This window comes from Schistocerca americana, chromosome 7 (assembly GCF_021461395.2).
Source record: "Schistocerca americana isolate TAMUIC-IGC-003095 chromosome 7, iqSchAmer2.1, whole genome shotgun sequence".
In the NCBI taxonomy this organism is placed as follows: Eukaryota; Metazoa; Arthropoda; class Insecta; order Orthoptera; family Acrididae; genus Schistocerca; species Schistocerca americana.
In genome coordinates, this window is record NC_060125.1 from 108,097,750 (window position 1) to 108,110,059 (window position 12,310).

Sequence of the window (12,310 nt, forward strand, 5' to 3'; positions counted from 1 at the left end):
AAAGAGAAGGTGTATGTTGCACAGATATATGTGCCTACTGCATTTCTTTATGGTGATCTGAAGAAAATAATAAGCCTGAAGATTATAATGATGGTTCTAGAAAAGTATGTCCATTAAAGATAAGCATATATGGCCTGAAAAAGGGATCCCATTGCTGGAATTAATGAAGTTGTGGAATTAGGACTTAAGAAAAGTGACACTGATCCCTATCTCTTTATGAGACAGGAAGGTTCTTACGAGTTTTCTTTGTGCTCTATATTGGTTATGGATTCATTGTAGCAAACAATGATGCTGCGCTTAAAGAAATTATTGGGAATCTTGAAGGAGAAATCAAAATAAAATAAAATCTGGTATCAAATTTCTTAGAACAGGAAACTGACACAAAAGAAGTCAGTCTGGTTTACTACAAGAAGAAGGTTTTCGAGCACTTTGCCATGAGTGATTGCAGAGCTGCTATAATTCCAATTATTAAGGACGACAGTATGGAACAGAACCCTATCAGTATTGAATATCATTATAGGCAAGTAGTTGGATCCTTGATGTACCTGGTGCGTGAGACAAGACCAGGCATAGTACATGTTGTTGGGGTGGTTCCTAGAAATCTTGAAAATCCAACAGAGCGTGACTTAATAACAAAATGACTCTTCCACTATTTGAGAGGCACATATGACTATGGACATATTTACAAAAATGGTGAAGACACAGGCATTCTCAGTGTAATAGTGAGAGATCACGGAGATGATTTAGGGACTGGACGATCTAGCGCAGGTGTTCTTTGCTTGTATTTTGATGCACATGTCAGGTGGATCAGTCAGCGACAGACTTCAGTTGTAATCTCTACTACAGAAGCTGCAGTTGTAGTGGCTTGCGAAGCAGCATGAGAAATTGTTTGGATGAAGAGACTTTTAACTGAAGTCTGCCAACTAAGGGATTCGAAACCTTGCTTATGAGTGGACAATGAAGCTGCTATTCGACTCAGACATTTCTTTGTTCGTGAGCTCGTTACAGTTGCTGAAATTACTATTTTAAGAGTAAATACAGGAAATCAGCTTGAAGATTTATTGAAAAAACAATTATTTGTTCTCTGACTATGAAAGTTGTGCAATAATATGAGAGTGTGGAAGTTTTTAAATAAGAAAGAGTATTAAAGTTTTGCGTTGTGAACAATTTTATGACATTTAAATATCTCTGTATTATCAAACACAGATTGTTTTATACTTTTTGCAATGGTGGAAGTGTTTGTTATTGCTGTTAAGCACTAGTGTGCAGACTTTAATGAAATAAGAAAAACTTGTGTTACAACTTTAAATCAAACAACTATTAAAATTCAAATACAAGATGCAAAGAAAATCTAAAAGTCTTGAAGGGAAAGGTATTGAGGAAGAAATGACAAATGCACAAAAATTTGCATTGGATTGGAAACGAAACTAAACAAATCAATTTCTCACTGTGTGTGATGGCAGCTCACAGAACTGTTTTCGTTTTAGTACTTCTGCTTGCAATTTGTTGCTTCGACTTTCTTAAATATGTATAAAATGCAGATACCTCGTCTTCGAGCTCACTGTAGTGTATGAAATTCTCCTTCTGTGTCATGTAATAATATTTTTGGACCCAAACTCTTTTCAGCATTGTTTTACACTTCTTTCTTTCTTCAATAACATACAAGCTATTCCTGCAAGCTGCAAACCATTTGATTCCAATAAATGTCATTTTCGCATAAACTGGACTATGGCCACAATCTAATAAATACAGTCACAAAAATTGTTACTGTTTGACAGCTGGAGCGACACTAGCGCTCCAAGCACTGAGAAAGCATATGGTCACTTGCGTTGTAAGAATAATGTTCGTTTTTAATTATCCTCTATTCAATTACTGAATGGCGATGACGAATACACGCTTCCAATGTGCGTTCACCGCGATGTCGCCAAACACGGATGCGACCGTCACGATGCTGTAAACAGAACCAGGATTCATCCGAAAAAATGACGTTTTGCCATTCGTGCACCCAGGTTTGTCGTTGAGTACACCATCACAGGTGCTCCTGTCTGTGATGTAGCATAAAGGGTAGCCACAGCCATGGTCTCCGAGCTGACAGTCCATGCTGCTGCAAATGTCGTCGAACTGTTGGTGTAGATGGTTGCTGTCTTGCGAACGTCACCATCTGTTGACTCAGGGATCGAGAAGTGGCTGCCGTTACAGCCATGCGGTTAAGATGCCTGTCATCTCGACTGCTAGTGATACGAGGCCTGCCGCAACTGTGGGATACAGGGTCACTTAGCGAGGAACTGTCGCAACAAACAGAAACCAAATGTGAGCTGCAGAAAACTTGGCAGATCTTTAAACGAGTGTGGGGACGTAAGTGCCACCAGAGCGTCCATCCCTTGTCCGAGTCAGTGATTCCTGTTAGCGTAGCTGAAAGTCAATTCGATAATGACTTCATGATAGGTGTTGTTTATTGCGGAAAAAATATTAAATTATTGATCGACACAGGAGCACAGACCTAATTGATGTGGTGTTCTATAGACGAAAGGGACAAGCTGAGACCGCCTATGTTAAATGTGCGGGGGCTGAACGGTGGGAAACTATGTAGCTATGGAGAAGTTGACGTAGAATTGTGCCTAGGCCAGGACAAATACACAGCAACGGTGCACGTGGGTTCTAATAATGAAACGCGCTATGATGGTGTAATTGGATTTGATTTCTTATCCGCTAACAGGGCAGAGACATTTTTTGCAGAAAGAAGGATCAGACTAGGTCGTAACAATTACAACCTGGAAAATCATTCTTCATGTCGCACTCAAAGGAGCCGAAACTCTGACGTCGAGGAACCGATCACCCTGACCTACACATCAGTTGGAACCCTCCAAGTCGAAGTACAAATTACTCAGCCACAGCAAGTTCCTCAGGGAACAGGAAAGTCAATCCATGTTGAAGTAAAGTCGCCACTGATCAGAAAAGGAGCTCTGTTGTTGACCGAACGGTCGGAAAATTGTGAATTATTGGGCATAATGCATTGATATGTTACCCGAAGTATAGGCATAGCTAAAATGGTGAGGCCGAACGTGGCGACAGTCCCAATAATAATAATGAATATGAGCAACGCAGACGTCGTTTTGCCACTAGGAATAAAGGTTGCTGAAGTGTCGAGCATAAGTAAAGATGATGTAATACCGATTCCAAACAAAGCAGCAGTCACGAAAACAGATTCTTGTAGTGATATTGAAACATTGAAACAAGGAGCTGAAAATGAAATCGAATTAAAGAATTTGGAAGAATATTGAACATTTGTCAGCTGTTGATCAGAAGATTTTAGCAACTGTTTTGTTACAGTATTGAGATCTTTTCAGAGAACGTTCAAATTTACCTGTTACTCACTTAGTTCAGCATCGCATACACACTGGAAATGCAGCACCAATCACGCAGAAGCCTTACCGAATTCCATTCAGTCTAAGAGAATTGATAGAAGATACGGTCAAGGAACAACTAGAGGCCGGAATTATTAAACCAAGAGATCCTGCTGATCCACCATGGTCATCACCAGTGATCCTAGTAAAGAAGAAATCTGTTTCGGGCGAACCACAGTTCAGATTTTGCATTGATTACCGAGCTTTAAATGCCGCCACCACACCAGACATTTACCCATTACAAACTTGGTAGAAACCCTGGACTATTTGGGCAGATGTCGCATATTCTCAGTCTGTGATCTAACTAGTGGATATCACCAATTAACAGTGCATCCAGATGATCAAGCAAAGCTTCATTTGTAACTGCAACGGGAGTGTACAAATACCTCCGTATGCCCTATGGACTACGTAACGCCCCGGCAACCTTCCAACGCCGAATGGATTCTGTTTTACGTGGGATCACCCCAACACAATCTCTTGTATAACTTGACAATGTGATAATTTTTGGTGAAAACATGAGGCAACACACTGAGAGACTTCAAGCAGTATTTGAGCGTATCAGAAGCGCGAACTTGTCATTATCAATAGATAAATGTCACTTCGCACAAAGTGAAGTGAAGTACCTTGGACATGTTATAACCAGTGAAGGTGTCCGCCCTCATCCAAAATTAATTGAAGATGTCAAAACTTTTCCTGAACCACAAATAGTCAAAGAACTACAATCATTTTTGGGTTTGTCGAATTTCTATCGTCGCTTCATAACCCATTATGCAGATATTGCAAGGCCAATGACACAGTTACTTAAAAAAGGAGCCACATTCAGCTGGTCAACAGAATGCAAAAATGCAATGGAAAAACTGAAAACTGCACTAACCACAGCTCCAGTTTTGGCCTATCCAGATTTCAGTAAGCCCTTCATCCTCTCCACAGATGGTTCAAATTTTGCAGTTGGCCCTATTTTGTCCCAAAAATTTGATGGTCAAGAACATCCAGTATCATCTGCTACCCGGCAATTAAATAAGGCGGAATGTAATTACACTACCACTGAAAAGGAACTTTGTGCTCTGGTCTTTGGTATCAAACAAAACAGATGTTTCTTAACAGGAAGAGAATTCACTGTAATCACAGACCATGCCGCACTTTAATGGCTGTTGAGCTTAAAGGATCCCAGTTCAAGACCAACAAGATGGGCATTAGAACTGAGCGCTTACCAGTTCACAGTTATCCATCGTCCTCTGAAACAACATGTGAATGCTGATGCGATGAGTCGTAAGGTTCGTGTTTGTGTCACCATAAGCCGTGAGGAGGAATTTAAAGCAGCCCAAGAAGAAGATCCACAATGCGAAATATGGAAAAATGATCAACGGTTCATTGAAATAGATGGATTGCTGTACAAAGTTACTAACAAAGGGAATCGTCTAGTTATTCCAGGAAGCATGAGAGAGCAAATCCTAACTAAACAACAAGATTCCTTACTATCGGGACACTGTGGTAAAAAGGCAACGAACATCAAAGTAGCTGAAAAGTATTGGTGGCATAGCCGTAAGGCTGACGTATTTGAGTTTGTTTCACAATGTGATTCCTGCATCAGACAGAATAATTCGGGAAGAAGTACGGCATCATTACAAAAACTGCCGGAAACTAGTCAACCTTTTGAAAGAATTGGGTTAGACGTCGTCGGTCCCCTGCCAAAGACTAAGGATGGAAACAAGTACATATTGACGATATTAGATAATTTCTCCAGATATCTTATGATGGTACCAATACTTGATCAAAGCGCTGAAACCATAGCTAAAGTTTTTGTGAAGGAATGGATTCTAAAGTTTGGATCTCCATTAAGCATTATCAGTGACCATGGGACGAATTTTATGAGTGATTTACTTAAACAAACATGTAAGCTGATGCAAATAACGCAGTTGAGAACCACACCTGCACACCCTGGAGGCAGTGGTCGCATCAAGAGAGTACACAGAACCATCATTAAAATGCTTAACCACTATGAAAGCAGCAAACACGATAATTGGGACGTCTGTCTTCCGTATGTTGTAAATGCCTACAACGCTAAAATGCACTCATCAACAGGCCTCAGTAACTATGAAATTGTATATCGACGGAATATGCGTTCATCCTTGGACTTTGCACGATCGACAACTGGAATCAGCAATAAACACGCAAGGGAGTTAGCTCGCAAACTGAAGGACGCGTGGAGGGGAGTGAAACAGCAGAATTATCAGTCCTTCCTTCAGCAAGCCAAGCAACATGATTGCCAAGCAGTCGCGCCACAGTATCGAGTGGGAGACTATGTCTACCTGAGCAATGTAGTGCTAAAGAAGTCACAGGTCAAAAAGTCTAAGAAGTTTTGGAAGGGACCAGACCTGATATTGGAGGTGGTCTCACCTGTCTTTCTAAAGCTCCAACTGCCTTTTCGTTCGGTTGTCGTCCATGTCAACCGTGTAAAGCCCTACCTGGGTAGATTCTCTGCAGCAACGCAGGACGACGACGAGGACCGACCGAGGGGCAGACCAGCTGCTCCAAATCCAGGAGCCAAGCACCACGAGTTCACAGTCGAGACTTCGAGCCCGAGGCGTCGCCGCCGCCAACCCAGCAATCCAGCCCAAGGCACACTTACAGCCTCCGTAAGCATGTGTAGTGTGAGTGAATGCATGGTGTGTTGCGTTTAGCCAAGTGCATATGTGAATGTGCTGTGCAACATAATATCGCAGCTATTGCGCAAGGTGCTCAAGTGTAAATAATATCTGTTCCACAGGTCACCGAAGACGCATATTTCTTCAAATTCATTGTTTAATTCTAGTGTGTAGAACTTTTTAACCATGTTTACTGTAATTCCATTCCTTGTTATGTTAGTGTGTTCCATTAATGCTGTAGATGTAGTATCACAGAACGCAGGTGTATTGTTTGAACGACAATCAGACATGGCAGCCTCAATGCACAGTGCTAAAATTGTGTTAAATATAATTTGAGATTCACCAACAATTTGATTCTGTTAAAAAACAAATTGATTTGATCTGTTCAATTAAGAATAATGATACAGTCTTGGAAACTGGAACCATTTGGTATAACAACTGGATTACTGCAAAAATGCAAGTAGAATACACTTTCGCTAGCTATGAGCAAGAGATTAACTGTTTCTTAAAACTCTTGCCACATAAAAACTTGATTAGGCGCTAACGTGCCTGGTTTGATTTTGGAGGTAGAGTTCTCTGTACTGTATTTGGTACCTTAACTAGACAAGATCTATAAGACATAAAGGATAAAACACTAGCCCTAGAGCAGCAGTCTAACACAAATTCAATTAAACTTTCTAATGAAATAATTGTGTTAAGAAATATGCAAAAGACCGTTACTAACTACACATTGTTTATTGAACAAATTGTGAAAGAGTTCATTACACATTTTAACACAATTCATGGTGAAATAATGCAACCATTGGTGAATTATATGCAATACTTCAAGCTGTGAGTGCACATTTAGATTTAAACAACCTACTGTTAAGAATTACTGATAGTTATCAAACGCTAAATTTGATGCTCTGTATTTAAGAATAGCCTTAGAAAGTAGTTCAAATGATTGCTTGAGTAGTGTATTATTGCATCCAGACAAATTTTTACAACTGTTGCTGTTGATTGAATGTAAGTAAGATGAATCATCTACCATGATTTCCCTGTCAATTCCTACAATTTATATGCTTATTACAGATTAACTACCACATATTCTTTAATGATTGAAGATCACTTAACTGTAATTGTTTCTATACCGACTGCCAGATCCAAGCATAATTTTGAAATGTATAAAATTCATACTGACCCTGTGAAACGGAGCCAAGTAGGTATTCATGCAATGTATCAGTCAAAAGTTTATTTATTAATCAGTAAAGATAGAAGATTTTTGTATCCCTGAATGAACATAATGTTCGTATGTGAAAATGTAGTCATAAGCTAATTTACCCAGAGATGGCAGTATTCTTAGATAATAGAGTGTACAGTTGTGAGAAAGATTTGTTTATGAACAATCTGCCTCACGGTGATTGCCCTAGGATTTTAATGTATCTTAATCAACCATTAATTAAAAGATATTCTGAAGGTATAATATATTTGTTTAACTCAACTCTCGAAAACACATTTACTTGTAAAACGTTTGACACACCTGAACTACCTTTCACATTCTAATTAACTGGTAGTGGATTAATTCTGAATGTTACGCACTGTGATTTATCATGTGATCTGTTTGAAATACCTTCTGTATTACCAACCACCTTTCATGCAGATGCAAAATTCCCTTTAACAAGGATATTACCTGTTTATTACAATGAATCATACTTAATGACCTATGCAAATCATTCTCTGTCCAGTTAACCTGAGTATGACAATTTAATTGCGGATATCCATGAAAGTGTAATAAATACTAATAATGACCTAAATTTATTAGAAGTAGCAACTAAAATTAAATCTATTGAATCTTCCAATAATGCTAATCCATATTTGATTGTCAGTGTTGTGTTCTTTGTGCTTTTATTGGTGTCTCTTGTATGTATAGCCTATGTAATGCATGAAATTGTTGTCCTGAAAACCCGCTCGTCAGTGTCCATCGTCACTATATTGGCAAACAGAATAAATGTTGAAGTGCCCCCCAACGCCGTCATTGGCGAGACAAAGTCATGACGCCCAGGAGGTCGTCTCGAGCAACCTTCGGTAGCTCGTTTTCATGACAGAGAGTGATTGTAAAGGCAGAATTTACGACCGTAGCGGACAGCGCCAGAGTCGCCGCGCTGTGCGCTTATCACACGGAATGCTCACGGGAAATGCAATCTGAGTCGCGCGCTGTGGCGTGTACACAGCCACCAGCTATGAAGAACAGTCTGAGACTGGCCAGTTTCGAACATGTATCGCTCTCGACACAGTGATGACGGGATACTAGACGAGCGTAATGCACTGTCGCACCGTCTTTATTAATAAATGTTTCACATTCTGCACTACCCGGAACTACCGCCCACGCATCCCATCCTTACCTCAAATGGACGCAATAACATTTTACTCGGCCGTCCAAAATACTCCATTAGACTATGCACTTATAATAAAGTTATAATATGCAAAATATCTGATCTTGAGTCTTGCAATCAGGTGCTATCAGAACCGAAATCTAACAGGCATTTTTACTTAAGGTGGTCTAACAATCCCTGGTAAGATATTCAACTATAGAGTAGAAGGACTTGTCTATCAAAAAGACTCTCAAATTCTATTTAAACCATGCTTTATCTGAAACCAAGTTTCTAATGGCTGTTGGCAACTTATTGAAAATGTGTGTTCCTGAATATTGGAAAGCTTTTTGGACCAAAGTAAGTGATTTTGGGTCTTCATGTAAGGTGTTCTTATTCCTAATATTGATGTTATCTACTGAGCTATTGGTTAGAAATAGAACTATAGTACTTGCAACAAATTGCATTAAAGAATAAATATAATGCGAAGCAGTGGTAAGAATACAAAGTTCCTTGAGCAGGTTTCTACGTGATGTTCTTGAATTTACACTACAAATGTGTCTTATTACATGTATCTACATGCTAAAAACTTTTTCTCGGTTTAATAGTTATCCACAATATGGTCCTGTATGATATAATATAACGAAATACACAAAAGTATGCAAGTTTATTATATTTGTATCTTCTACGTCTGACATCATTCTCACTGCAAATAGAGACTTGTTTAGACCCTCCAGCAGTTCTGTGGTATGCCCTTCCTAGCTGAAAGTGTTGTCGAGTTTTAATCCCAGAAATTTAATACTGTCAATCTCTTCGATCTGCATATCTTCATATGCTAAACACATGCTGGAAGGAAATTTCCTATGGGTTCTGAATTGCATGTAGTGGGTCTTTTCAAAGTTTAATGACAATGAATTACCTTTAAATCATTTATTAATGTAAGTGAAAATTTGGTTAGCAGCGATTTCTAAATGTGTGCTTCACTCACTACTTCTTGCAATGTTTGTATCAGCTGCAAACAAAACAAACTTAGCATCAGTAACAGAAATAAAGTACTTGTTTAGGAGGTTTGCAACACCACATGCACTTGTTACCAATGTCTCATTTATTTTTAGAGCCATCTGTTCATATTTTTTGGCAATACCTGTCTCTGTCTTTTCTATATCCCATAAAGTTTTTATTTTGTTGCCTCATATAATTATCTTTTTCTCATAATAAAGCTATTTAGATTTCTTGATTACTTACTCCAATACTTTGCAGTATTCCTTGCAATGCATTACAAAGCTAACATCAGAGCTGTTCCTAGATATTAGATAAAGTCTCCTTTTTGTCCCACAAGATATCTTTACTCCTTTTGCAATCCATGGTTTACTTACAGATTTCTTTTTGATTGAGTTACCTTATGGGGAAAGCAATTTTCAAACGAGGAAGTTACTTTCTTAATGAATGATTTGTATTTTCTATGTGATTCAGAAGTACTGTAAATACCTGTCCAGTTCATGTATTTCAGTAGTCTCCTAAAATTCTTAATTTTTGACTGATTTATTACCCTCCTTGTGGTGTGCGTACTGTAAGACCTTCAGTACACACACCATCAGATTATTTGACTTCTCGCTCTAACGAAGTAGGCGAGTGTCAGCAATATGTATCGTGGTCTTATTGTGGTGTGTTTATCTTCTGCCATTAGGTCAGACGATAGAAATGCCACTTGCACGCTTAGAGTAGCAGATTGACGGTAACCAACTTTAAACAGAACTTGATTAATTTTCACACACATTTATTAAAATAATAACAAGCATAAAAATTACTTAACTCGGTTCTGGATGCTATTTACAATTGACAATCTGAAGTTCCTCTGGTATGGGTACGTTAGTCTTATTCTCACATATATCTCTGATACTTGACAAAAGTGTCTATACATTTATCTTCGTGGCTATGTACAGGAATGTGGTAATCTTATTAGGTGCAGACTGTGAACACAGTTTTAATCTGCCAGGAAGTTTCATATCAGCGCACACTCCGCTGCAGAGTGAAAATCTCATTCTGGAAACATCCCCCAGGCTGTGGCTAAGCCATGTCTCCGCAATATCCTTTCTTTCAGGAGTGCTAGTTCTGCAAGGTTCGCAGGAGAGCTTCTGTAAAGTTTGAAAGGTAGGAGACGAGGTACTGGCAGAAGTAAAGCTGTGAGTACCGGGCGTGAGTCGTGCTTCGGTAGCTCAGTTGGTAGAGCACTTGCCCGCGAAAAGCAAAGGTCCCGAGTTCGAGTCTCGGTCGGGCACACAGTTTTAATCTGCCAGAAAGTTTCAAGCAACGAACTGTTTGCGCAAATGTGATGTGCGGAGGTATTTGCGCAGACACTTCGTTGCGTGTTGACTGGCCTTTAACCAAACGTGATTACGTAATTTATTAAACGTAATCTTTGTTTTGTTCGAGGTAACCGCTGTTGAGTGCCGGGGGAAAACGCGTTTAGAGAGCAGTTGTGCGTGAACATGTGAAACGATAATGTTGTCAGTGGCAATGAAGGAACAAGAAGTTGAATTTAATTAGTTAGCAACCTTGAAAAACAACCTTGTCGCAATGTAGCCAGTGTTTTCCGAAGTGCTGTTACGTATAATATGCTGCAGAATCGTGGCATCTAGTAGAAGTGCACATAACTTAGTTCTGTCCTGTATTTGTGTGTGATTGAATGTGTTGAACATTTCAGTACGTAAAGCGGTAGAAACTGTTCATGCTCTATTAACTGTATGGGCCTTCTACCTTTTGCAAAATAATCCGCAAGTTCCAATAGGATGGCTGTCACAGTCTTCTCTCTTTTGCGCAAGCGCTTATCTCCAATGCATATATCTGCGAGACGACTGATTTCTTGGACTGTGCTAACGAAGAATGAACAACTACATCGGCACACAAGGTTGTCATCCGAGCAGGTGACGTTGAGAATTGTGTGTGGAAGATATTGGAAGTTGCGCTGCATGAACCTGGTTGCTCAGTATAATACCACAGCTCCGAAGAGCTACTGTTATAAAGATGACACGACCTCCGTTGTTAGGAAAGAATCACCTGACAATGCACCAGATACAAATAATTTATTGCCAGCTCTCTTGCCATATGCCCAGTTAATGCGGCTTGACCGTCCGATAGGTAAGTCTCATTGCAGGTAATTAAGAGTTTCTTCTAGAATTGGCCATTGATGAATTTTTCCGTATTGCAACTTATTGATAGAGGAACATGCAAAAACTAGATCACGTTGTAAGTATGTAGGGCCTATCTCTCACTCTGCTATATAAGACATTCATAATGATTTTGTTTGGTCAAACAACGTCCACATGCTTATTTGTAAAACGCCCCCTCTAGGAGAGTCATGTGCAAAACCCCATTGTGCTGCGTTCATTGCCAATTTTGCAGGTGGAAAATTTTTGTACATGTCAGTGCACAATGGTTTCAGTGGGGCATTTCAAAGCTGTCATATTTTTGGGTGTGTAAGATTTAGAAGTTAAACGTACGACTGCACCAGCTGTCTGATAGGATTCATGAACCTTTCAATTTTTAAATAATTATAGCAACTAATATGCTTAGTGCAATCGCTTATGATGTGGTAGAATTTTATTTTTGTATATGAAATAAATTAGTTTACACCTATTAGGTCTGTGGCGGAGAAAGGAATGGGAAAAAATGGTTTTTCTAATTTGAGATAATATCGTGAAGTTATTTTTTCAAGTTTGCTGTATAATATTTTACTGGTAGTCATAACCTTTCGTTATGATTGGATGGTAATGACTTTTTGTATTTCTATTACTTTTTATATTTTATTATAGTTGCTAGTGCGTGTTAGATGTGAGACGCTTTGCCCATAATAAATTTATCTTAGAGCTTACAAAAATGATTGAAATATTCCAGACAACTATGAAACGAGTGA

The 12,310-nt window shown here is 39.1% G+C and overlaps 1 protein-coding gene across 1 annotated transcript in view; it reads left to right on the forward strand.

Annotated features, from left to right (window-relative positions):
• Window positions 1–10,824: 10,824 nt before the first annotated feature.
• LOC124622004 (4-hydroxybenzoate polyprenyltransferase, mitochondrial) overlaps window positions 10,825–12,310 on the forward strand; it is a 118,976-nt gene continuing 117,490 nt past the window's right edge. Inside the window, exon 1 of the mRNA XM_047147554.1 lies at window positions 10,825–11,535. Coding sequence (XP_047003510.1) covers window positions 11,187–11,535 — 349 coding nt within the window. The 5' untranslated portion in view covers window positions 10,825–11,186. The remainder of the gene's footprint in view (window positions 11,536–12,310) is intronic.